General features: G+C 37.9%; 2 protein-coding genes and 1 pseudogene across 4 annotated transcripts in view; 1 reads left to right on the forward strand and 2 right to left on the reverse strand.

The window, feature by feature from the left end:
- HADHA (hydroxyacyl-CoA dehydrogenase trifunctional multienzyme complex subunit alpha) overlaps positions 1 to 25,229 on the reverse strand; it is a 69,691-nt gene extending 44,462 nt beyond the window's left edge. The window contains exons 1-7 of one of the 2 annotated variants that reach the window (XM_077152333.1): positions 24,914 to 25,229; positions 11,956 to 11,997; positions 11,792 to 11,862; positions 10,165 to 10,298; positions 5,697 to 5,835; positions 3,949 to 4,068; positions 16 to 118 (exon numbers count right to left, since the gene is read on the reverse strand). In XM_077152333.1, the coding sequence (XP_077008448.1) occupies positions 16 to 118; positions 3,949 to 4,068; positions 5,697 to 5,835; positions 10,165 to 10,298; positions 11,792 to 11,862; positions 11,956 to 11,997; positions 24,914 to 25,151 (847 nt within the window). In that variant the 5' untranslated portion in view covers positions 25,152 to 25,229. Of the gene's footprint in view, positions 1 to 15; positions 119 to 3,948; positions 4,069 to 5,657; positions 5,836 to 10,164; positions 10,299 to 11,791; positions 11,863 to 11,955; positions 11,998 to 24,913 lie in introns of both variants that reach the window. The other variant, XM_077152332.1, reaches the window with a different exon arrangement.
- On the reverse strand, positions 1,445 to 2,920 carry LOC143676683 (protein CLN8 pseudogene; annotated as a pseudogene).
- Positions 25,087 to 27,926, forward strand: part of HADHB (hydroxyacyl-CoA dehydrogenase trifunctional multienzyme complex subunit beta) — a 57,915-nt gene continuing 55,075 nt past the window's right edge. Inside the window, exon 1 of one of the 2 annotated variants that reach the window (XM_077152334.1) lies at positions 25,087 to 25,381. In XM_077152334.1, coding sequence (XP_077008449.1) covers positions 25,102 to 25,381 — 280 coding nt within the window. In that variant the 5' untranslated portion in view covers positions 25,087 to 25,101. Of the gene's footprint in view, positions 25,382 to 25,447; positions 25,924 to 27,926 lie in introns of those variants that run through there. The other variant, XM_077152335.1, reaches the window with a different exon arrangement.

A 27,926-nucleotide genomic window follows, 5' to 3' on the forward strand; every position in this document is an offset into this window, starting at 1 on the left:
TGAGCTTACACTTACCCAAGGGTTCCACCAATTGGTCAACAAGCCCCATTTTCTTTGCTCTGTCTGCACGAATATTTCTACCAGTCAGCATCATGTCAAAAGCAGCAGGCACACCCACCTAACATGTAAGCAAGGATCAAAGAAGAGAGAAAAAAATCAGAGTGACAACTGCGGTTGATAAAAAATGAAAATGAGCAAAATAAGAACTGATAAGATACAGAATTATTTCGGTATGCTTCCTAAAATTGATTTCATATCAATCTGAGTTTCTGCTCTATCATGTATATAATATTTTAAATTCCTACACTAGAACTAGTGGAGACTCTGAGAATCTGAAACTTTTTTTTTAAACAATAAGGTATGTTTATTTTGAGAGACAGGAACTGACATCCACGTAGGTCCTGTAACATCAGTCACATTCTTCATCTCTGCAGTTAGAAAACACAAGCTATCACTGCTTACACAAGAAAGGACACAACTGCTCAGAGTAAACTGAGAGCCACAGGGATTTTGGTTAAGTAGTATTAACAGGCACCTGATCTGCTAGATGTTTTTAATGTTTAAATCATTTCTTAAAATGAGAGAAACAGGTATTACATATCTTGACCTAAATATAGTTAGTAATCTATAAAGTTTAAAGCACAGATAATAAAAATATACTATTGTATATACAATAAACACAATGTGCCTTAAAAAATAAATTTTATCTTAATTGCACTCTGATGGTCAAAATAAAATTTTGTACATCTGTCAATAAAACTGCTAAATTGATGTATAAATTCTACCTAGGCACAGCACGGTAAAAATGATATACCTTGGGTGTTGGGGAAAAACAGAGCAATTTATTAGGCAGTTGAGAGAAAAAAGGACCCACCTCAGCACCTTGGAATCCCATTCTAGGGAATGTTGAAAGGAAGTTTCTAGGGATCTCAGGCTGCAACTGATAATCTCAGGTGTCCAGTCTAGCTAGCCCATATCATGTAATGTGAAAGTGATCAATACCAAGAAATGAGGGCCCAGTTTGGGCACCTATCGGTAACTGAGTCAATTCTAAAATCTACTTATCCTGATCACGAAAATCCTGCCTTATTCAGTCAAATGAGAAATACAACATGAATAAAAATTCTCATTTTAAATCGGTACCTTGATTTTAAAAAAAATTCTTAAAAGATTTAACCTAAATTACCCTCACATTTACAACAGGGTGGGTGGATTTCAAGCCAGGTTTATTCTACCCTATGCTATGTCTTTATATCACTTGGCCACTAGATGGCACTATTTCTTGCATTATGTGATTTTAAAACTTCACAGCATGGGAACATTTTAACAAGCATAACAAATCATACCTACTTAGACCAGTTCTTTCCTATTAAAAAGAATATGACTTTTGAATAAGAAACTCATAGAAAAAAATCAAGGTTGACTCAACCACATTTACCCTGTGGGTATTTCTAATAGGAAGTCATTCCAAGTAGTCAGATAAAGCCATGTTCGCTCTTCTTAACAGCTTGCAATGTCTTAATTTTGAGGACTTCTTTTTTCAATGCTAAAATTGGTCCAACATGGTTACACTTACAGGAATAAACCATAACAGTCAAATTATGATGGCAAAAATTGCTCATAAAGGCAACCTAAGGTTTACCCTGTGGATACTTCAAAATTAATACTAATGAAATACAAAGGTAGTATTTCACTGAGAAACAGGACTAAACAAAAACATTCACTACTTCATTTTTTTCTTTTTATTCATTGTTCAAGGAATTTCACATAATCGCATGAACTACTCTCCAGGTTGGTATCTGGTTCCTGAAACAGCTTCTACTTCTTCTTCTGGAGTACCTGCCCACTGGCCCACTGGTCCTTCCAGGTTGACTGCTTTTTGATTATGGTTGTGCAAAGTTCCAATCTACTAGATTGGGAAGTCGCTGGTCCTCTTACCGGTCCACTATGGATTAAATTATTAGTGTAAGCAGGGCCAGACCAACAAAGAAGAGTGTAAAATGAAGCAGATACACTGTTGATCAAACCATCCCAGTGCCAAAAACATTCCCATCCTAATCTAAGGTAGATTAGGATCAGGCAGCACTGAAACATGAATCATGAGCCACTAATTTAGCTTCCAAAACTGAGAATCTGTCCAATCAGCCTTTAAGAGCATCCCAGAAATGCAGGCAAAGGGGCTCATCTCTAAAAGCAATACAGTGGTCATAGCTAGAAAGTAGCCAGCTTTGAGACTGCTCTCTGAATCAAGAAATCCAAGAAAAGCAAAGAGATGGTGGATAACTAAAAACAAATCAGGTAAACTGTTACATTTTCAAAGAAAAAGAATCCAGTTGCTGTTGTGATACTTAACCAACACCAGTTCTGCTAGTTGTGTGATTTATCGGCAGGAAGAACAGGGTCTATCAGCAAAGCCCAGACTTGCAACTGAACGCTGGACACCAAAGATTCCAGGAGACTTTTTTCTTTGGCCACCAAAGAACAGTAAGTGGCATTCAGGGAGAAAGACAGCTGGTAGCAGACCACAAAAACACCCAGGTAAAAGAAAAAAAGCAGCTATCACTAACATTAAGTAAATTTTCCACAAAGCATGGTCCAAATAAAAAATGCTCTGATGTTGATCTATCACTTTCAAGATTCATTGTTCTAAATTTTGTATCAAAGGATTGTAAGGGAAACACAGGACTTGTGGGCCCTATAGTGTATTATCCCCAAGAAAACAAGTCAATGTAATTGTTTCTGTGATCTTCATATGTCTATCTTCAGTAGGAGCTTTACAAAGGATCTGATATCAGGGCTGGTTCTCTACCACCTATCCTCCCACAACACCCCAATCCTGGGTAGCTGATCTCAGGACATGGTGACATGGCCCAATGCCTTATCACTTTCTCCCATCCCTATCTGAACCCAGAGACCCCATCGTGGACAACAGCCCCATCTATAAAACCGCACTGGGCTATGAAAGAGGGGTTCAGACGTTCATTTTGGTTCTGAACAAGCATTCTCTGTTCTGAGTCTTAGGAGCCACATCCCATCCCTTTGGCCTTCCTGGGCCACACAATGCAGGCTACACTCAAGTGGTATCACACTGCAGAACTGCAAGGACATGACTTCACCCTGCCCATCAGCAACAAAACATCGAAACATGAAACTTCTGACAATATCTTTAGGGGGAACTTTAGGCTTAATGAAAATAAGGGCTTCTCATGAGGAATATAAAAAGGAATGACTTCTAGCAACATTCAAATATTAACTAGAGCAAAAAAAACCTCAGCAAATATTTTCTATACATAAAGACTCATTTACTCAAAAAACCCTTTTGACATTCCAATGAAAGACTGCGAACAGTTTACTATCAGAAAATTAACACCATAACCTTCCTACATTTCCGTGCCCAGTTCATATCAACTTCCCTCCAAAGAGTATTTCCACTGACCCTTGTTTTCACTGAGGAATCAAATGCACTAGAAGCAATGAGGTTAAGTGGGCCCTCAAGCATGATACTAAGACTGCTCTGCAGCCTCCCTATCTGTCTGTCTCCCTTCTTGATAATTCAAAAGGCTGATGGGCTTTCTTTTGGCTCTAGATAAATCAGCAAGAGATAATGGAGAAACGGTCCGTTTCTTATATTTATCATGAACTATGACCCATAGATTTGAAAAAACTGATAAAATGGTACTGTGTTAAGAAGGAACAAATCAAACTATAAGCTTCAGAAAGGCAAGACACGTATCTTATGTTTATCCTTCTTTGCATCTAGCAAAGAACTCTAATCAATAATTTTGTGGAACTGGAAAAACAAACCAAACCAGGAATAGCTATGTCATTGATGGTATATACTTACACATTATTTGATCTCTAAGTTCTACAACAAATACCCATAGCATGCACAAGAAATAGATCTCAAGAGGCATACAGGTACAGTTCAAAAGGGGGTCTTAAACTCACCATTTTGGGGAGCCTTTGTGTACCTCCTGCTCCTGGTAATATCCCCAGCAGAACTTCAGGAGCACCTAATACTGTTTTTCTATCTTTTGTTGCTATTCTGTATTGGCAAGAAATGGCAAGCTTCAAACAAATGAAAGAAAATTAGAATGTTAGAAAATGTAACTTAATAACATCTGAGGATCTATGAGGGTCTAAAGATTACTTATTAAAGCAGGAATGTGTCTTTAGGCTGGCATTTTGATGCTTCCTACAATATAACTTTTCAGCCTTATTTCATACTTTTCCCCTAATTTATTAACCTCTTTCAGGGTTGTAGCTCTCCATAAAAAAATGTGATGGAAGTTAGGGAAACACACACACATTTATTTGGGTCCCAGGTTAAGAAGGCTTGTGCCCTACAGACTCTCTCCTTTCCAAACATGAAGGTCCATTTAGGCTTTGTTTATCATACCAGAAGTGGAACGCTGTCCACCATTTAAGGCCATGCACAGGTTCTCTTAATTGTGATGCTTAATTTATATGTCAATTTCTCCAGGATAAGTAGTCCATTGTTTGGTCAAACACTGGCCTACCTGTTAACTGTGAAGGTAGTCTACAGATGGGATTTGCACCTATCAACAAAGGAGACTGTCCTCAGGAATGTGGGCAATCTCCTCATCTAATTAGTCGGCGTTTTTAAAAAGTGAGAACTGAAGATTTTAGAAGTCAGAAAAAGTTGTGCCTCAGCTTCATTATTGGCTCTTGCTGGAATTTCCAGTCATCTGGGTTCCCTAGGGAGTTTAGACTATGGACTTCAGCCTGTGGTCTGCCCTATGGAATTTGAACTTTTCAGCCTCCATGGTTACGTGAGCCATTTCCTTGTAGTGAATTTCTTAATGTGCGCGCACATGCACACACACACACACACACACACACGGAGATGTATTAAAAGAACTGGCTCGTGACTGTAGGGATTGGCATGTCTGAACTCTATAAGGCAGGCTACAAGTTGGGAATCTCAGTGAAGGTTTCAGTGAATTCAGTGGTTAAAAAGGAAGAAATTATTTCTGACTGCTGGAATGAATCATCAGTTCTCCATTTAGGGCCTTCAATTGAATTGGGTGAAACTTCTCATTACTGAAGGTAATCTATGTTGAATGTAAAGGTAATCAACTACAGATGCAAACAGATGACTATTTAAATCCATGAAATATCCTCTCAGTAACAAACAGGCCAGTGCTTGCTTGACTAAACAAATGGACACCATAACCTGGCCACGACGACACATGAAATTAACCATTATAGAGTCTAAAATGATGAATGCTCAATGTTATTTTCTTTTCCCCTTTCCTTCTTTTATGTTAGAGTCTAGCAGGCATCTCTTCTGTCAAATCTTTTAGTATTTATCATGTTTATTATTCATAAAACAGTTAAACATGTATTATGTTTTGTGTGTCCCAGTTAGACTCAAGTACCTAAAGAGCATGGATCACTTCTGAATCTCTGCTGTGCAAACTTGAACCAGGTTTTTAATAACTGAAAGGGACCTTAGAGATCTTGTTCAAACCTTCTCAATTTATAAATGAAAATATGTTTCATTTGCTCTGTGCCACAGTGCTGACTAGCAACAGAGTAAAGATTAAAACTTATCCGGAAGTTTGACAGCTAAAGAGAAAGCTGATTCTCTTCTGAGCACTTCTCTCAAGCAAAACAGTAGACTAAAGGCTTACTGCTGATGAATACCACCAATGACTTTGGATAATCAATACCTCAAGTCCTCCTCCCAAGCAAGATCCACTGATGGCAGCCACAATAGGCTTTGAGGATTTCTCAAGTTTCTCAAACATTTTCTGTCCTTCTTGTGATATCTGTGTTACTTCTTGAGGGGTCTTGCAAGCGGTTAACATGCTGGAGTATCCATGAAAAGCAGAGAACAGAAAAAAGCAAAGATGAAACTACAGCCTACTTTGTTCAATACCTCATCCATTATATAACTATCCTACATCAATATTTGGTGGTGAATTTTCAAATATTCAAAAGTTAAAGACTGATTTTTACCATATCAATAAGCACTAATAACAGCAACATCACCTCTATAAAGAGTCTCAAGTTTCTGGAGTCAGAGAACAAAAACCAAAGGTGTTCTCTAATTTATTTTTGCTTCTATAAAAATCATTAGATTACAAAACTCTAATGAATTAAAGATAACTCTTTATCTTTTGGTAAACATTCCCACTAACATTAAATATTTTCACTATCAGGTAGCTAAAAGTTTAACAGCAATCAAAACAACAGCAAAAAATAGCTTAAACATAAGAGCTTAAACTACAAAGCTCTTAGAAGAAAATATAGGAATAAATCTTTATGACCTCAGATTTGACAGTAGATTCTTCTATTTGTCATCAAAAGCATGAGCAACAAAAGAAAATGCTGACAAACTGGACTTAATCAAAACGAAAAACTTCTGTGTACCAGAATATTATCAAGAATGTGACAACAACCTACACAGTGGGAGAAAATATTTGGAAATCATATATCTGATAAAGATTAATATACAGAATATATAAAGAACTCCTAGGACAAAAAAGATAGACAACCCAATTAAAAAATGGGTAAAGAACTTGAATAGACATTTCTCCAAAGAAGATAAACAAATGGCCAATAAGCATATTAAATGCAACATCATTAGCCATTAGAGAAATGCAGATCAAAAACACAAAACCACAATAATAACCATTTCACACTCACTAGAATGACTTTAATAAAAAATGGAAACTAAATGTCAGTGAGAATGACAGAAAACCTTATACATTGCTATGGAAAAGTATGTTGGTTCCTCCATAAGTTAAACATGATATTACCACTCTTAGTTTACATACCCAAGAGAAATAAAAGTATATATCCACACAGAAACTTGTATACGAATGTTGACAGCAGCATTATTCATAACAGTCAAAAGGTGCAAACAACCTACATGTTCCTCAATGAATGATTGGATAAACAAATTATGGTATATCCATAGAATGGATATTATTCAGTAATAAAAAGGAATGAAGTACTGATACAAGCTACAACTTGGATGAACCTTAAAACCATTATGCTAAGTGTAAGTCACACAAAAGGTTGCATATTGTATGATTGCTGTTTCATGATGCATCCAGAATAGGCAAATTCATAGAGACAGAAAGCAGATTAAAGGTTATTAGAGGATGCTGGGAGAGGAGGGAACATGGACTGATAATTTAATAGGTATAGAGTATTTTTATGGGGTGATGAAAAGGTTTTGAAACTAGAGAACTAGTAGATACACAACACTATGAACACACCACATGTCAATAAATGGTACATTCTTTTCTTTTTAAATTTTTATTTATAAAACCAAACAACACAGAAACATGAACTTTCTCAACATATGAACATTTCATACTTGGTGTGCAATCAGTGGTTCATAATATCATCACATAGTTGTATATTCATCACATTGTATAAATGTCTTAGAACATTTGCATCACTCCAGAAAAAGAAATAAAAAGAAAAAAGAAAAAACTCATACACACCATACCCCTTACCCCTCCCTCTCATTGACCACTAATATTTTCCTCTTCTCAATTTATTTTAACATTTGTTTCCCCTATTATTTATGTATTTTTAATCCATATTTTTTAATCATCTGTCCATACTGTAGATAAAAGGAGCATCAGAACAAGGTTTTCACAATCACGCAGTCACTTCACGAAAGCTATATCATCATACAATCATCTTTAAGAAACATGGCTACGGGAACACAGCTGTAGTTTAAGGCACTTCCCTCTTACTTCTCTAATACACCTTAAACTAAACAGGGGATATCTATATTATGTGCAAGAATAACCTCCAGGATAACCTCTAGACTCTGTCTGAAATCTCTCAGCCACTGACACTTTATTTTTTCTCATTTCTCTCTTCCCCCTTTCAGTCAAGAAGGTTTTCTCAATTCCCTGATGCTGTGCTCATTCTAGGATTTCTGTCCCACGATGCCAGGGAAGTTTACATCCCTGGGAGTCATGTCCCATGTAGAGAAGGGGAGGGCAGTGAGTTTGCCTGCCATATTGGCTGAGAGAGAGGCCACATCTGAGCAACAAAAGAGGTTCTCTGGGGGTGACTCTTAGGCCTAATTTTAAGTAGGCTTAGCCTATCCTTTGCAGGGATGTTTCATATGAACAAACTCCAAGATTGAGGGCTCGGCCTATTGATTTGGTTGTTTCCATTACTTGTGAGAATTTCAGGTCTTCTTCAAATGGGGAAGTTGAATTTTCCTCCTTTCTCACCATTCTCCCAAGCAGACTTTGCAAATACTTTTTTATTCACTGTTCAAATCACTCTGGGATTTATTGGCACATCACTCTGGACAAAATTCAAAATTTCATGCCTTATTCAAGGTTCCATGTACTTATAGTGGTCAATTAAACTGTCCATATAAGTTATATTAGGAAATGCACTAGTCAAAATACAAATTTTGTCCCAAATAAACATTTTTTGCTTTAGTCTCACCTATAAGTTAAAGTTGAATGGTATATTTTTATTTATTTATTTTTTTGCATGGGCAGGCACCGGGAATCAAACCCGGGTCTTCAGCATAGCAGGCAAGAACTCTGCCACTAAGCCACCGTGGCCCGCCCTCTGAATGGTATATTTTTAAATGGCTAATTGTATCTTAGGTGGATTTCACCTCAAAAACAAAAAAGACAGGAAAAAAGTTCTCAAGTTGTTTAGAGGGTTCTATCTGAAACCTTTACATAGATCAATTCATGATTGAAAGGATTTCATACAATAATGTTGTACTAAATGTCCTTTAATTTCTGTTTGGTTTATTTACTACTTTGTTTCTGAACACACTTAAACTTTGTTTTTGTACTTCCGACCAAGGATAATAAATATTTTCTGTCATTTTATACACTGGCGAGTGGTGTAGCTCGCCTCAGAGAAGCTGCATGAGTTTTCCTATGGACACAGGTTACCACCGCCAGGGTCACTTGGATCTTACTAATCTCAAATAATGGAGTTAGAAGCAGCAACAAAATAAACATTAAATAAACAGAATCTATTAATTTCTAATTACCATACATAAACAAGAAAAGATACCCAATGTGGATAGAGGTTTTAAAAAATATACGCCCCTTCAGTACGAATTAGTAAGCCCATAATATGACAAATACCCATACTTTTACAGAATTAACAACTGTTAACATTTTAACCTTTAAACTAACAATGAGATGGCATTTCCCCTCACTAAACACTCTTTAAAAATGTTAAATGTTTCTATGCATACATCCTGCCATTTAAAAGAGGGAAAGAAACCATTCACTCCCTCTGTAAAGCTGCCTTTGATCACCACCTCCAGTGCTACCATTCATTTCATTTTTATATTTCATATATTCATGTTCATTTCCTTCCAGACCAACTAAATATATTTGTTTCATAAATAATATAAAAATGATTTCATGTGTGGTTTAAAAATGTTTATATAAATAGTATACTATACAAAAATTCTGCAATTTATATTTTTTGAGACCTAACATTATATTTGGATCCAGTTATCTCTTTTTAACTGTTTTGCAGTATTTTATCATGTGAATAATCTATATTTTACTTTCCATTTCCTTACTGATTAACACTTAGCTTGTCTTAAATTCTTCATTATTTAAAAATACACTGGACTGAACATCTTTGGACATGAATCCTTACGAACAAAGGGTGATATTTCTCTAGTTTATTATATACCTACGTATTGCTGAATATGATATGTGCATTTTCAAGTTTCTTAAATGCTGCCAAATAGCTCTTCTAAGTGGCTGGACCAACTGGCATTTCTACCAGTAATATATTAACTTTCTTATTTCTCCAAGTCCTTGCTAACACATGGTATTTTCAGACTTTTAAATGTTTGCTGATCTGACAGGTAAATGACATCTCATGGTTAGTTTTATTCAACAGTATTTTTTATTCTATTCAAATACTCTGCACAACTTCCTCCTTGACTTGCTTTCAAATTCTTTAAGGACAGGCTATATATCTTACATGTTTAAGCAGCAAGCCCCTCTATTTTATCAACTTTATTATACTAATGAAGATAACTTTAAAAAAAAATAAACTTTCAGGGAATTTATTTCTACCTTCTTCTAAAAGGAGGACTTACTAAGCCTAAGAAATGTACTACTGGTCAAGATAAAAGGCGGCTTCATAGTTCCTAAAACTTACTTGATATCAGCCCCTGCAATAAAGCAGCCTGGCTTTGATGAGATAAGGACAGCACTTCTGATTTGATCACTAGCCCAGATTTCATTCATTACTTCTATGAACTCTGACTGCAGTTCTTTATTCAGGGTATTTACCTGTCAAAAGGAAATACATATAAATCTACGGGTTTAAATTCAAAGTATAGATGTACATATCATTAATTGCCATTTTGATAGGAAATATGTTTACCCAGCAGAAAAAAGACTATTAGAAGCAAGGAAATAGAGGTAAGAAAAAAACCAAAAAAGCCAGCAGCTTTCTGTTCAGGTAGCTTTGGCCAACTTATAAGCACCCCTCCCTTTAAAAACAGGTCAAACCAAAGGAGGAATTCAGGGTCATATTCAAGAGTCTGAATCATATACAGGCTACAAATAAGTCTATAAATGTATTGGCATGGAAAAACATCGTAGAATGTTAGGGTGAAAAAGGAATCAAAATTAGACATATACTATGATATTAACTTAAAAAAATTACTTGTTGAAATTGGATTAAGTGTTAAAAGTGGTTATATTTGGGTTTGAATTATGAATGATTACTATTTCCTTTAACATTTTTTGTGGTTTTAACATTTCCTATCATAGACATTTCTGTATTCAGGAAAAATGGTCAATTTAAAAAGAATCTGAAAAAAAAAATCTCCCACTTCAATCAGTAATGCTAGATTGAGTGAAAGGAAATGCTCTTATGTTCCTGAGTTTGCAACAGTTATCAATTGCTGCCATCCAGGTCTTCCTGTTTTAACTAGGACTCTGGTTACAAGATTTCTGAGGCATCAAATCTTGACACCAATTTTAGATGGGGGAAAAGCACAAGTCCCTGCAACAAAGCTTTTCTTGGCAAAAGACTGTATTAATGCTGCATGCATTCTGGAGGTTGCCAAACTCAAAGCTTCACTTTCACAAGAACTTGACTTCTGTGAACTGCACTGAGTCATTCAGTTCCTTTAGGAAGCATAAGAGCCAACTTTCTGTATTTAAACCAGCCCATTTACTCACTATTGAAAGGTTTTAATGACTAGCAAGGACGAGAAACAGCTGAGGAGTTCAGGCAAGAGGTTTATCACGAAAAAGAAAATTGCCTGGGCAGCGCTCAAAATGGTGACTGCACCTGATTGACGGAGGGAGCAGTCTTTTATGCAGTGGTTGAGTTTCTGTTTTGTGGATTGAAAGGCCAGTGCTCTGATTAATCTGTTAACTATGAATAAACACCATGTCAAGCAAGTAATGAAGAAAGTGGATTTTATAACCTCATTTAAAACGGGAAGGTAAGTTTTGATTCTTATAAACACAGCCTGTACTTCAGTTCTTATCCAACGAGTCACCTCCCCATTCTACAGTGTAACAGAAAGCTAGTTTTGTTAATCCTTGATGCTAACCTCACATCTAAGGGTCAACTAGAAGGAATCCCCTCACACACAAGAACCTGTGCTACAGAATTCTGCCTTCCTTGGGCAATTTGTTAAACCCCATGATCAAACTGTAAGCCGACATGATAAGACTACTGCCAAATAGGTAATTTCTTTCCCATTAAGGACTGGATCCATTAATGTGGTTAGTAAAAATAAACTGCAGCAAGTTAAATTAAGTACCTTTGAATTGGGTGAGTTAATTCGTACAACCGCCACATCCCCTTTGACTCCATAGTTAATATGGGTTCTGGCTAGAAAGAGTAGGAGAATTTATTTGTAAACATGTTTATTGTTAATTAAGTCTAAAAAGTATTGTAAGCATGTCAGCAAGAAATTAAACTTACCCATCAAAGGAGGGGCTCTTGTAAAGTTGCGGCAAAAATAACCTGTAAGAAAATGGCATTTCAAAATTAATTATTTTGCAAAACAGAATTTCTGTAGCACCTGTTATTAATAAAAAAGCTGGCATTATTAAAAAAAATCAGAACAAAGTATTTTAGGCCATTATTATGACTACTACCATATCTTTTTCCTTTCAACTGTAAGATTGTGTTTATTTAGATACTAAATGTGTAGGCAGAATAATGCCCTCTTCATCCTTCCCAAGATGTCCAAGCCCTAGTTTCAAAAACTTGTAAATATGTTAGCTACATGGCAAAGGCGAATTAAGGTTGCAGATGGAATCAAGGGTTGCTGTTCAGCTGACCTCAAAATGTAGGAAGATTATCTTGGATTATCCAGGTGTGCCCAATGTAAGCCTAAAGGGCAAAGAGGGAGGCAGAAGAGAACCAGAATGACGGCAGTGTGAGAACTTAGCCCAGTATTCCTGGCTTCAAAGGAGGAGGAGACAGGCAAAGAACAGAAGGATGTGGACAATCTCTAAAAGCCAGAAAAGGCAAGGAGATGTTCCCCCGTCAAGCAGCAAAAGGAACATGGCCCTGCCTAGTGAGACCCATGTCAGACTTCTAACCTATAGAACTGTAAGATACTAAATTTGTATTCTTTTTTTCCTCCTTTTTAAATACAATTTTATTGCAAAATATTCACATACCATTCAATCTATTCGAAGTATACAATCAGTGGCTCAGTATCATCACATAGGAGTGTTACCTTTTTATCCAATCAGACAATATCTTTTAAATTAGAATATTTAGAACACTCACACTTAACATGATTATTGTTTAGATTAAACATACCATCTTCCTAGCTCTTTTTGTTTCCATCTGTTCTGTTTTTTTCCCTCCTTTACTGCCTTTTCTTGAGGATTTTATGAATTAATTTCAACTCCACTGTTAACTTATTGTTAACACCTCTTTTAAAAAATATCAGTGTTGCTACAGAGTTTACAATATACACATTTAACTAGTCAGAACTTATGTTCAAATATTATGTGGCCACACGAGTGTAAAGACGTTACAACAGTATATTTCCAATTCCCCTCTCTCATCCTTTGTGCTACATTTGTTGTCATACATTTTATTTAAATTATAAACACAGAATACATTATTACCATTTTTGCTTTAGACAGTTCTCTTCTAGAGCAAAAATTTAAAAACAGGAAAAATAAATTTTATTTTTCATTTTCAGTGCTTTTAATTTCTTTGTGTAGATCCGTGTTCCTGTCTAGAATGATATTCCGTCTGAAGAATGTCCTTTACTGTTTTTTGTAGGCCTGCTTGCATGAATTCTCTGAAATTGTATTCTTTAAGATACTAAGTTTGTGGTAGGTTTTTTATGGCAGCGAAAGGAAACTAACACAATAAGACACCACAAAGCAATCTATAATGTCAGGTCCAAATGTATTCCAGATACATTCCAACTATCTTCTCTAATCAGTGCCCTCTTGTATTTTTCTGGAGGTGAACTTTTCAGTGTCATCAAAAGTAAAATCAAGGAATATTATGAATATTATTAATGAAACATTTTGTGCCTTTGTTGTTTTAAAATCAGGAATATACACAACAATCCATCAACTAAGGCTGGTCAAAGTGTGGGTTGTGGCATTAACTTCCCTCTCAACATCTTATCTACTTTCTATTTTCTAATAAGAGGCAGACTGATGAAATCAGAATGAAGTTAAAAGTAATTTCAAGCTCACAGTTCTGATTGTTAAAACCCGTAATACCCCTAAAACTGGCCAGCAATCCCTGACTAGGTAAGAAATATTGTATTCCAGGCCCCATGTGCTTGCCCCCTCACTCTGTATATCTCCTAAGCAGTTCTGTCTGGCTTACTGTGGGCCCAATCCTTTGAAGTGCTATGCTCTTAAAACAGTCAAGAAGAAAAGAGAGAAAATGTGAAGTGTGGTCATGTACAAGTATTTCTAACTGAAAAAATCTATACCGCATTCCACCAAGAATATTCTTTTTCCTTACATAACAAAAACAGCCACTCTCCTCCCTCTTCTCTAACTACTTCAGTCCTTTAGGCTCACTGGCAGTACAGGAAAGAGATAATCAAAACAAACTATCACAGAAGCACCAGAAATGGGTATGGTCTTGGAGCCACATCAGTTCTAAGCTGAGGGTGGCCTGTATTTGGCCAGGAGGTAGGGACCCTTCTGGAGCTGTGAACTGTAACATGTGGCCAGAGCTGAACCCAAGGTACTACCTAACATATCCAGTTGGATTGGGATTCTGATAGGAGTACCGAGAAGTGACTGCTTCTCTAGAATTCTAGAACCTAGCTGGGCATTAGAAGCAGTTGGGGAGGTTCACGTATACTCATAAACTCCTGGGTCCCTAACTAGAACCACAGAAGCAGAAAGTAAGGGGACCAGGTCTTAGAATTTGTATTTTTTAAAAAGGTGACTCTGAAGTAATTGTAAACAAATGGGCATTTTGGAAGCACTGATTTGATGGGGTGGGACAGGGGAGGACCATCAACAGTAGTCAAGGCTCCTGCTTCCTCCCATCTTTTTCTCTCTATCCCATATTCTTTAAAAGAAGGTAAGAGCAGGCACTGAAAATAGCAGTTTTCCACTGGTATGAAAGGAAACCTCACATAGCGTTAAAAAAAAGAAAAGGAATCTGTGTAGACAGCATTAGAACCAGAGTGGGATTATCTCAAGTTCTTGTCTGCATTTCTTCTTTAAGTAATCCAAGTCGGTCCTCCTAGTGCAAAGACAAAGGACTTGAGAGTGAAAAGATTTGGGTTCAACAGTATAGTATGACCATAAGCAAGTAAGTCTCTTAGTGAATTTCAAGCGTTTTTATAAACATAGAAATAAAAGTGATGTAATGACTGTAACAGTACCCGTAAGTCAAAGTGCTATATCAAAGTAAATAAGATAGAAGGCAGACATTCTCAACTGCCAGTGATTCTGCTTTACTAATTATATACTTCCCTTGTTTTCCCATCACTTGAAATCTGTCATTTGTATTTTATTTTTTTAAGTCAATTTTATGATTGGTCAACATTAAAAATGTGAAACATATGGAAGCCATTGCTTGTGAAGTCATGTGTGTACTCTAGCTGCAGAGATGTAACATCTGGTTTACTGCTATATATGAGTACAGATTTTCTTCCTGAGTCATAACGATATGGAGTTTGCTCTCTTTATCAGAGTTACAATAGTGAAATCAAATTATATCTATCTTTCGTGCTGGCTTATTTCACTCAGCATTATATCCTCTAGGTTCATCCATGTTGCCATATGCTTCAGGACCAATTTCATCTTACTGCTGCATAATATTCCATTGTGTGTATATATATATATATATATATATACATTTTGTTTATCCACTCGTGTGTTGATGGGCACTTGGATTGTTTCCATCTTTTGTCAATTACGAATAGATCGCTATGAACATCCATGTACAAATGTCTGTCTGTGTCACTACTTTCAGCTCTTCTGTGTATATACCTAATACTGGTATTACTGGGCTGTATGGAAACTCAATGTTTAGTTTCTAAGGAACTGCCAAACTGTCTTCCACAGCAGTAGTACCATTATACATTCCCACCAGCAGTGAATAAGTGTTCTAATTTCTCCATATCCTCTCTAACATTTGTAGTTTCCTGTTTGTTTAATAGCAGCCATTCTTATTGGTGTGAGATATCTCATTGCAGTTTTGATTTGCATTTCCTTTATAGCTAATGAAGATGGGCATCTCTTCATGTGCTTTCTAGCCATTTGTATTTGCTCCTTGAAAAAATGTCTATTTGTATCTTTTGTTCATTTTATAATTGGGTTGTCTGGTTTTTCTGTTAAGTTGTGTAACTTCTTAATATACACATGATATCAAACCTTTAACTGATATATGGTTACCAAATGTTTTCTCAGATTAGGTTGGCTGCCTTTTCACCTTTTTTCACAAACTGCTTTGAGTCACAGAAGCTTTTGATTCTAAGGAGTTCCCACTTATCTATTTTTTCTTTCATAGCTTGTGTATTGGGTATAAAGTTCAAGAAGCTAGGTTTTCAAGGTGTTTCCTTATATTTTCTTCTAGGAGATATATGGTACTGGCTTTTATGTTTAGGTCTTTGATCCATTTTGAGTTAATTTTTGCATAATGTATAGGTAAGGATCCAGTGCTCCCAAGGCCATTTATTGAAAAGACCATTCTGTCCCAATTTAGTGGATTTGGGGGCCTTGTCGAAGATTAATTGGCCATAGATTTGAAGGTCAATCTCCATGCTCTTGATTTGGTTCCATTGGTTGATACTTCTGTCTTTGTGCCAGTACCATGCTATTCTGACCACTGTGGCTTTATAGTAAGCTTTAAAGTCAGGAAAAGTTAATCCTCCCACTTCAGCTATTCAAGTTTCTTTCCCTTCCAAATAAATTAGATAACTAGCTTTTCCAAGTCTTCAAAATAGGTTCCTGAAATTTTAATTGGTATTGCACTGAATCTGTAGATCAATCTGGGTAGAAATGACATCTTAATGACATTGAACCTTCCTATTCTTGAGCACAGAGAGTCTATCCATCTGTTAAGATCTTCTTTGAGTTCCTTTATCAGTGTTTTGTAGTTTTCTGTGTAAAAGTCCTTCACATCCCTGGTTAAGTTTATTCCTAAATACTTGATTCTTTTAGTGGCTATTTTGAATGGATTTTTTTCCTTAGTTGTCTCCTTAGTGAGATCATTACTTGTATATAGAAACATTAATGATTTTTGTTTTTTTAATTTTGCATCCCACCATTGTGCCGAATTTGTTTATTAGCTCAAGTTGCTTTACTGTAACTTTCTCAGGATTTTCCACATATTGGGTCATGCTATCTGTAAATAATGAAAGTTGGACTTCTTTTCCTATTTGGATGCCTTTTATTCCTTTCTCCTGCCTTACTCCTTTAGCCAAAACTTCTAGTACAATGTTGAACAGTGGTGATAAGGGGCATCCTTGTCTCATTCCTGATCTTGGGAGAATGTTTTCAATCTCTCACTGTTGAGAATGATGCTGGCTCTTTATGATATTGGGGAAATTTCCTTTGATTCTTACCTCCTGAAGTGTTTCTATCAGAAAAAGATGCTGAATTTTGTCAAATGCTTTCTCAGCATCAATCAATATGATCATGTGTTTTTCCCTTTTGATTTGTTAGTGTGCTGTATTACACTGATTTATTTTCTTATGTTGAGCCACCCTTACATTCCAGGTATACTTCACTTGGTCATGATGTATAATTCTTTTAATATATGGCTGGATTTCATTTGCTACAATTTTGTTGAGAAAATTTGCATCTACATTCATTAGGAAGATTGTTCTGTAATTTTCCATTCTTGTAGTGTCTTTGTCTGGTTTTGTATAAGTATGTTTGCTTCATAAAATGAGTTCAATAGTGTTCCTATTTTCTCAAATTTTTGGAAGAGTTTGAGCAGAATTGGTGTTAGTTCTTTTTGAAATGTTTGATAAAATTCCCCTGTGAATGCATTTGGCCCTGGACTTTTCTTTGTAGGAAGATTTTTCATAATTAATTGAATCTCTTTACTTCTAATTGGTTTAAGATCTTCTATTTCTGCTCCAATCAGTGTTGGTAGTTTGTATGCTTCTAGAAATTTATCCATTTCATCTAAGTTGTCTCATTTTTTAGAATATAATTGTTTATAATATTCTTTAATGATTTTTAAAATTTCTTCAGGATTCATGGTAACACCACCACTCTCATTTCTAATTTTGTTTATTTGCACCCTCTTTTTTTTCCTTTGTCAGTCTAGCTAGCTAAAATCAATTTTATTGATTTTATTTTTATTTTTCTCAGAGAACCAACTTTTATTTTTGTCAATTCTATTGTTTTGTTTTGTTTTTTTCCTTCCCTAGTTCATTTATTTCTGCTTTAATCTTAGCTGTTTTTCTTTTCCTATTTGCTTTGGGGTTAGTTTGCTGTGCTTTCTCTAATTCTTCCAGGTGAGCAGTTAGGTCATCAATTTTTGCTTGTTCTTCTTTTTTAATATTGGCATGTAGGGTGATAAATTTCCCTCCCAGCACTGCCTTTGGCACATCTCTTAAGTTCTGAGATGTCGTATTTTCATTTCCATTCATCTCCAGGTATTTACCAATTTCTCTAACAATTTCTTCTTCAATCAACTGATTATTTAAGAGTGTGTTGTTTAATCTCCATATATTTGTGAAAGTTCTGGTTCTTTGGTGATTGTTAATTTTCAGCTTCATTCTGTCATGACTAGAGAAAGTGTTTTGAATTACTTCAATCTTGTTAAACTTATAAAGACCTGATTTGTGTTAAAGCAAATGATCTATTATGGGGAACAGTCCATGAGCACTAGAGAAGAATGTATATTCTGATATTTTTGGGTGCAAAGATCTATATATCAGTTAAGTCTAATTTGTCTTATCAAATTATTTAAATTCTCTATACCCTTAATGATCCTCTGTCTGTTTGTTCTATCCATGGAGGAGAGTGGTGTATTGAAGTCTCCCATTATTATTGTTGAAACATCTATTGCTCTATTCAGTTTTGCCAATGTTTGCCTCATGTACTACAGTGCTCTTTGATTGGGACCATAAATATTTATGACTGTTACTTCTTCTTAATGAATTGTCCCTTTTTTAAATATATGGTGGCCTTCCTTTACATTTAAAGTTTATTTTACCTGATATTAGTATGTCTCCTCCTGCTTGCTTTTGGTTACAAGTTGCATAGAACATCTTTTTCCATCTTTTCACTTTCAATCTATTTGTATCCTTGGGTCTAAGATGAGTTTCTTAAAAGTGGCATATAGATAGATATTATTTAATCCATTCTGCTAATCTGTCTTTTAATTGGTGAGTTTCATCCATTAACATTCAAAGTTACTGCTGTAAGGGCAGTTCTTAACCTACCACCTTTAGTTTTTGTCAGATCTGTATTTTCTTTTCCCCCTTTCTCTTTTTATTCTTTAAATTACCCTAACTGACAACTGTTCAATTCTGTACCCTCCCCCAAATTTCCCTCTCCTTTTATTTTTTTATCTTTTTCAGCTGACAAAAGTCCCTTTAGTATTTCAGGTCAGATCTCTTGCTGGCAAATTCTCTCAGCCTTTGTTTGTCTGTGAAGATTTTAATTTTCCCCTCAATTTTGCAGGACAACTTGGAAGGATAAAGAATTCTTGCTATAAGTCATTCTTGTTCAGAATCTTAAATATAGCCTACCACTGCTTTCTCACCTCCAAGGTGCCTATTGAGTAGTGTGAGCTTAGTCTTATGTACCTTCCCCTATATATGTAGTGAATCCCTTTACTCCTGCTGCTTTCGTGACTTTTGCTTCTCTTCAAGATTTGACATTCTGAATAGTATGTATCTTGGAGTAAGTCTATTTGGACTTATTTTATTTGGAATTGGTTGGGCTTGCTTGATTTGCGTATTTATATCTTTTATAAGGGTTTGGAAGGTTCCCCCCATAATCTCTTCAACTAGCCTTCCTATCCCTTTACTCTTCTCTTCTTCTGGGATACCAACAATTCTTTTTTTTTTGAAACATTTTTTTTTATTAATTAAAAAAAGAATTAACAAAACAATTAGAAATCATTTCAATCTACATCCTATGTCACAATCCAACAATTCTTATATTTTAGTGCCTCATGTTGTCTATCATTTCCGAGATCTAATTCCATTTTTCCATCTTTCTTGCTATTTTTTCTTGTATGCATTGAAGTTCAATTGTCCTATCTTCTAATTTGCTTATTCTTTCTTCTGCCTCTTCAAATCTGCTGTTGTGTGTCTCTAGTATATGTTTTGTTTTTTTTTAGGTGCATGGTCTGGGACACGAATCTAGTACACTTTTAATTTGGCCTAAAGTGTCTTCCATCTCTGTGAGATCTGCTATTTTAACTTATTCAAATTCTTATTTCTGCTCTTCCAGTATTTTCTTATTCTGTATGTTACTATGAACATCCTTGATTAATTATTCCAAATTCTGTATCCCCGCTCGTGGTTTAATTTGGTCATTTGGCTGGTTCATATCTGCCTGAATCTTCTTATGCTATGTGATCTTCTGTTAAAAATGGGGCATTTGATTGTCTTGATAAGGTTATTTTGCAAGCTGTTTTCCAAAACTCATTCAGGGTTTTGTATCTACTTGGGTTTGTGTTGAAAGTCCACTTTTGGATTTGGTTTGTGGACCCTTCACACCAAACCAAGTCCCAGATCTCATGGGGAGGTTGCAATTCTACTTCAGACTCTACTGAAAGCTAGGCAGATAAGCAATGTGCCAGGCTGCACTTTCTGCTTATTCCCACCAGATGGCGCTCTTGAGCTACCTCTTCTCCTCAGGCCCACTTCTCCCTGTCTGCAGGTGCCACCTGGGCTGAATGGAGACCTGATATAATTTCAGCCAGGGCCACTGGTCTCATTGCTCATTGAAAGATACCAAATCTGGGGCTGGGGGATGGACAGTGTTCATCTCTGCATAGACCCTGTTAGATCTGGTAGCCCCTAGACTCCCACTTTGGATGATCGTGGGCTGTGGAACTGGGTATTTCAACTTTCCCTGACTACAGCCAACCTGGAAATGTCTAGTCACAGCATTGTTTGGCTGGCTTCCTCAGTCTCATCTCTCTGGTTGTGGACGCCTGAGGTCTCTGGGACCTCATGAGGGAAGGGTAGCAATATCAGGACCCAAACAAGCCTACTTTGCTGGCTGGCTGTCAAGACAGGAACCACTCTGGGTCTCCCCCTCCTCCCCAGGAAAGGCCCCAAAGTTTCTGCCAAAAAAGACCAGGCACCCATAGCAGCCTGTCTTAGGAGTAGGAAACAGTTACTAGACCCTGACCAACTGGTCTTTGTGGGCAGGGAAAGCAAGTGTGCTGGCTTCCAAGTTCCCCAAGGGAACTCCTGGCTGTGGAGCTGCGAGGGGAGATTTAACAAGGCAGCAGTAGGCTGGAATAATTACCACGCATACTCACCCCACTCTCTCTGTACCAATTTCTCTGCTTTTTCATTCAGGGCTTCCCTATACAGGGTAGAAGACTGTCTCTGGTCACTACCTCCTTGGAACCACTGTCCCAGTCATTTTTTTCTGTACCATTTCTCATTGCATGGAGCCGGAGTGAACTCTGCCTCTCCTATTCTGCCAAGTCCCTGTATTTACATATCATGTCATCTTTATTTACTTCTTTGTCTCTGTATCATGGCTCCAATCTTTTCCACATAGTCTTTTCTTCAGATTCTAATCTAAAACAATTTTTCCCTTCTCTGTCTGCATTTTGATCTTTATTATTTACTGTTTTGTTCTGTAATCTCTGCATCTGTAGCAGGTGTTTCCCCCAATTAAACTGTAATCTCTTCCAACAGGCTCTTGTAGTCATTCAGTCAACAAAAACAATTGTTGTGGCCTACCATGTGCCATTCATTGTTCTAGGCACTTGGAGAGAATCAGAAGACAAAAATCCCTGTCTTTATAGAGCTTACATTCTAGGCCAGGAAGGGATACAGTATCTGGGGAGAATCAGTTCCTACTTAGTAGAGATAAATGAATGGGTGAAAACAGACCTGGAAAGAATGGAAATTGCTTATAATGTAGTAGAAATTCCAATGGGAGGGAAAGCAGGGAATAGGTAATTCTAGCTAGAGCCAGAGTAAAGTGGATGAGAGTGGGAGAGGACTGGTTGAGAATGAAAGTTGGGAGGGATGGGTGCAATAATACAGACCAAGAAACATAAGAAATGATAGATATGTAAAAAAAATATGTGACAAGATAAGCCCCTAAACAAAGAAAAGAAAATACAGCAGGTATACGGGTTTGGGCAACGGTTGCCATTTTAAAGATTAAATATTGGAAATGACTGGTTGCTCAATAGCCTACCATAGTTTAAAACCTTTAAACCTACCTGCTAAGCTATTTTTGTAGTCTAAGCATGCATGTGCACACGTACACTGTGGTCAGGTTCATGTGTCAACTTGGCCAGGTGGTGGTGCCCAGTTGTCTGGTCAGAAAAGTGCTAGGCTGTCTGTTGCTGTAAGGACATTTCATGAACTTAAATCCTGACCACATTGGCTGCACAACGGGAGTGTCTTCTGCAATGAGTGACGCTTAATCTAATCACCAGAAGGCTTTTAAGGAGGATTCAAAAGAGACAATCACTCTGCTTCAGCCAGCCAGCCTCTCCTGAAAGTTCGTTGAGGACCTTCATTGGAGCTGTCAGCTCATGGCCTGTGTTACAGATCTTACTTACATCCCCATGGTTTTGTGAGACACTTATAAATTTCACATTTACAGATTTCTCCTGCTGATTCTGTTTCTCTAGAGAATCTTAGCTAATATACAAATGTTCCTCTAAATCAATAGAGACAAAAATACAGAAACCAGTAGATATACAAACTTATTTGGAAAAGAATTTCAAACCAGAGTAAATGAAATCAACTCAGAGTTCAAAGTAGCTTTGCTTTTGGATCCCAAATCAGCAGAGCTCACCTTACAGCAATTCGTGAACTTCAGCCTACATCTACTGTTGCCAGCCAGTGAGAGTAACCTTTGATCTACTTTCTAATCATCTTTGTCATTTAGCTCAAGGAAATAACTACAACACATTATAAGACTAGAATCAGTGGAGACAGATGGATTATACTGGCACAAATTTCAAATTTGAAAATGTTACTTTGGTTGTAGTAACCTACAGATTTTTTCAAAATCCAACCCTGGGAAAAGGGTGGGATTAGGGAAGTGAGTCAAGTTTAAATATACAGCATGTGCTGAGGACTAAGTAAGGTATTTGCATCCAATTACATGACATTTCCTATTAAATTATTTCATAGCTCACATAATTGGGGATTTAGGTTGCGGAGAGGGGGAATTAGACAAGGTATTTTTTTCTAGATGTGACTCATCTGACAATCAAATTGAGAATTACAGTACTGGTAGAGGAGGAATGAGTTAAAACTTCAAGAACTACAAGTCTAGTTCATAAAATTTAATCATCTACTAGTAAATGCCATATCTCATTAAATGTCTGGCAATATCTTGGCACAGACTTTAAGGGGAAGAAATCAATCTACTGAGTCTAAATGGCAATTCAGGTGTGCAGGTAACTTTAAATTCACCTACTAAGCAATTTTCCAAAATTTATAAATTGCTATCAAAACGACAGTAACTATAATAAGCCACTTTCTAACTGGTGAAAACATGATACAAAAAAAATGTTTATATATGTGCATACCTTACCTCCATACCGAAAATATGGCACAACTAAAGTTGCAACTGTTTATTACACATTTTTAAATTGTAGAAGTTACTTTAAAAAAATCCCAGATATACAAAAATCATAGTTCTTCAGGGCTGTAAAGAGTTAACAATAGTTAACATTTACTGAGCACCTACTCCATGAAAAACTGATTAACATTTAAAAAACTCCTTTAGATTTCTAAACAACCTTGTAAGGAGGTATTTTTTAACCACATTTTTTACAGATGAGAAAAGAGATAAAGAAATTGCCCAAGGTCGTGAGAGAGTAAATGCCAGCTTTAAATTCAGAAGACAGAGGCCAAATTTCATGCTTTTCTCTGTCAAACTACTTCTCAAGTAAAAGAAAACCCACAGTCTCATCCATTCATTTTACAGATGAGGAAAATAGAGCCTGCTTAGATTATGAAATCTGTCCCAAATCACACAACTAATTAATGAAAGGGTCGTGATGCTAGAAACCAGGTTACCTGACTACCAGTTCAGTGTTACAACAGCTGTCAACCCATAAGAAGTACCTCAAAACCAATGCAGGTGTAAGCTCATACATACAATCTGATTTTTATAAAGTGTTAAAACATAAAAGTGGGAAACAGAAAAAAAATCTGTAAGGAAGGATGACAAAATGCTAACATGTGAGTAGCAAGTGAACAGGTAATTTATTTTTAACCCTGTTTCTGAGCTTTACACTTCAATTTCTGTAATAATGTAGTTATACTATGATTGGTACACACACATCAGTGAGAATGCTCCTGTGGAGACTAAAAACAACGGGAGAAATGAGAAAGCAGAAAAAGATTGAATCAGCCAAAATGAATCCCTCTTAAGTAAGGGGAAATTCAGCTACCAGCCTTAAAGACAAGCTAAGAAGGAAGTGGGAATATATATGATAATTTAACAATTTAAATAATTGGTATTAGGCACAGCATCTCACATCTCACGTGACAGGTTTGAGAAGGGAGAGAAATGCTTAGTTTCTCCCATCACCCACCTTAACCCTTCCACTGCCAATTTGAAGAGAAAAGATAACAGCAAATGCAGGCTGACAGGGAAGTGTCAGAAACAAGATCAGAAAAGGTACATAAAATTATCTAACGCTTTATTTTCTAAGTTACAGGACATCTGAGCATTAAATTAAAAAGTTGCTTCTTTTCCAGCAAGTTGCTGAACCTCCTGTTGAAATTCAACATACCATACATACGTTTACACTAGGATTGACAGAACTGGGCAAGAGCTGAGCTCCATCGAAAAGCGGTAATAAGTACTAAAGTGGTTTGACAACAAAGGAGAAGGGAGCGGCAGTAACCTGTCACGCCGGTTACGGGAAGGTGCTGTGAAGACGCCAAGATGTGAGAGACCGGGGATGCCCGTTCTTCTGGACCCGGATCCAGTAGGAAGGGCGTGAACCCCGAAGTGCGACGCGGGAGATCTGCGGAAAATTCCGGCACCGGGTGGGAAGGACTCAGAAAGTTAGGGGTTACGGAGCCTGGAAGCCCCACGGCGCTGGGTGTCGTGGGAGAGGAAGCCGCAATCCCTTCACAGGGACGCAGGGGCCCGGCGTCCACCCCAAGCACTGGAAGGCCCAGGCGGGGGCGGGGAGACGCCGGCTAGCCCGAGACGCGGTTCCGGGGCCGCCCCAGGCCGGGCAGGAGTTCTGCCCGGGCTGCAGAGCGCCCTCCGCCAGGCCTCACCTGGGGAGCGAAGAGTCCTAGAGGAAGTGAAGCGGCTGAGGCTGCCAATTGCCCGGGACGCCACCATCTTGCACGGAAAAGGACGAAAGTAGAAAGCGCTTCCAGCGGGGGCGGCTGAGCAGAGGACTTTTCCCCCAAGCAGCGTGGTCCCTGCCAGGCGTCCGCCGTACTGCCTGACTAAAACCCAGATGCCGAGGTGCCGTCCGCCCCGCGACCCTGCCCTTCGCTCCCGGTACATGAGGCGAAAAGGGCGTTCTCCTCGTCAGGGAAAGAGGCCGGTCGAGGAAGGGGCGAGGAGCCGCCGTTCCAGTCAGGCATCCGGCGGGCAGCCCGCGAAGCCCGTGGGCGGGGCGCGGAGGGGTCCTTTCAAACAGGCCCCGCCCCTTGGCCCCACAGACTCTAGACGCTTGGGTCCGAATTTTACCCGGAGTCGGGGCCGCAGTGGAGTCGGAGCGGGCGAGAGCAAAGGTGGGACTATGTTTGCGTTCGGGTTTCCGCCTGAGTTTCTTCCCGGGCGACAGCCGCACTTCCTTTCCTTTCGCCAGACCCGAGACCTGTGGCCGCCGGCCAGAAGGCTTCTCTCCCTGTGAGGCTAGTATTCCGGCGAGCGGAAGGAAGCGCCCCGACTGGGCGTGCTGTAGCCGGAGCGACTAGTACTGGGGCAGTAACTTGGGCTAGCCTTCTAATTGTACTGTGGGCAGTAGTGTCACCTGTGTCTTTTAGTTTATCACCGCAAGTTAGCCAACAGTTTGTCGGCATACAAACCTACTTTGGAGTGTTTACTATTCACCTGTAGCCAGGTCAGCGGCCTTAGAGCTCCTGAAGGGGACCACGGGTCTACCCCGTTTTCTGCTTCAAAGGGTGGAGCTCGGCCCTGTGTCCTTTCGGGACTCGAGTGTGGGAGGAGCTGAGACATTTCGCCCTCCTCCTCGGAGATGGATAATGCAGGGGAATTTTCAAATCTGTGAGAGACCTGGTATCATCGGTCATTCACCCCCTTCACTCGATCGGTAAGGAAACTGAAGCCCCCAAATCAGACTGAGTAATTTTATCCAAGGTCACAGGTGGTAGAAATAAGACTAGAACCTAGGTCTCCTAGTTTCCAGCCGAGACGCTGCTTGCTCCGGTGCTCCAGAGTCCTGTTAGAGATGAGACGATTCAAGCCAAAAGGAAATAATTTTGAGGGCCTGTTGTGCTTCAGTCACTTTCCTCCCATTCCATTTAATTCTTATGAACCTAGGCTTATTTGCATTTTTCTAGCTAAAGTTTGGGAGGTTCCGAGAAGAGTAGATAAATTTTTTTGATTTCAGATATAAATCTGAGACTCACTGCTTACCAGATTGATGTCTGGCAAGAGAGACAGCAAGAGGGGCCAGCGGGCGGGAAAAATGGCAGGGAAATTGAGGCTGAAACAAGTATAAAAAAAAAGAAGAGAGATTTCTGTTAAAACTCAAGTCAAATAGTGAGTCCCCCATCATTGTGTACTTTTTAAGTAGAAACTGGATATGACCAGTGATCACCTTGTAGGAAATTGTAAAAAGGATTTTAATGACCTCCAAAGGCCCTCCAACTTAAAAGATTTTTTTGCCACCCCTCATCTAAATAATAAGTGCTTCATGGAATGAGGTACTGAAGAGAGCATTGTGTGGGCAGGAGACAGGACTTGAACTGTAAAAAAATCTTTTTAAAATAGTTTAGGCTTTGGAGGCCTGCATAGGGCTCTGTCATGTTCTTTTTTGTTTTGTTTTACAGCCCTTTAAAAATATATAAAACTGTTCTAAGGTGGAAGCCCATGGACTGTAGTTTGGCAACCCTTGATTTAGATCACCCTTTTGCCTCTTGATTTTTTTATGCCTTGCACTCTCAGCAAAATCGTAAGCTCCATTGGGGCAAAAATGTCCTGTTTCTTTGATCCTTAATACTTAAGAAAGATGGCTTGTACAGAGCAGAAACTAAGTACATTTATAGCACTGTCACTACCTCCTAAAAGTAACAACAGACCCACATATAACTCTTACTATGTATCAGGCACTGTTCTAAATTAATCTTTGCAGTAGCCCTATGAGGTAAGAACTGCAATTAGTTGGGATCCTAAGGCAGAGAAAGGGTGGAGTCAGTATTTCAGTTAAGGCAATCTGGCTTCAGAGTCTGTGCTCTTAACCGTTACGTTGTGTCTTAATGCTTTTTGAAATTATGGCTCTAACAAGAGCCATCCCATCTTGTTTCAGAACTTGCCCAGCCCTTTCTTCCTTTCCTTGCTCCAGGTGCCCGCAACTTTAAGCGTTTTTCCATGCTTCCACACCCTACAAAGCCTACCTACCCTGGAGTTTCCATGCTTCAAAAATCCTCGAGTCAAAATTTTTCGCTGTTTAGATGTTTTAAATGTTTATATAATCAGATCTGTTATTTTTAGAAAGTTTTGATATCTATTAAAGCAAGGTGTCTTTTTTTCTTTTTCAAAATGTCCTTGATTATTTTCATGAGTTTTATTTCAAGATGACCTTTGCTTAAGAGAATTTGTATCCTAGATTCATGTAGAATCATCCGTATCTTCTAGAAACCATGGTATCTTATGGGCTTCTTTGTCTCCTTGGCTGGAGTTCCTGTATACCTATAGGCTGCTGAGCCTAGAATTTGGATTCGGCCACTGCTTTCCAATGTGAAACATGTGATTTTCTTCATTTTTCTTCTTTTTGGTGTGGTGGTGATTTATAAGGCAGTTTTAATGAGATATTTTCACATACCATACACTCCATCCAGTGTGCACAATTAGTGGCTTTTAGTATAATCACAGAGTTGTGCGTTCATTGCCACGATCCATTTTAGAACATTTTTATTACTCCAAAAAGAAAAACCTCAAACCCCTTAGCAGTCACCTTTCAAGCTCTCTGTCCTGTCCTGGCACTATGTAATCACTAATCTAATTCTGTCTCTATAGATTTATTTATACTTAATTTTATATAAATGGAATCATGCAATATGTAGTACTTTGTGTCTGATTTTTTCCACTTAG

The sequence above is a fragment of the Tamandua tetradactyla genome, chromosome 3 (genome assembly GCF_023851605.1).
Source record: "Tamandua tetradactyla isolate mTamTet1 chromosome 3, mTamTet1.pri, whole genome shotgun sequence".
NCBI classification, from domain to species: domain Eukaryota; kingdom Metazoa; phylum Chordata; class Mammalia; order Pilosa; family Myrmecophagidae; genus Tamandua; species Tamandua tetradactyla.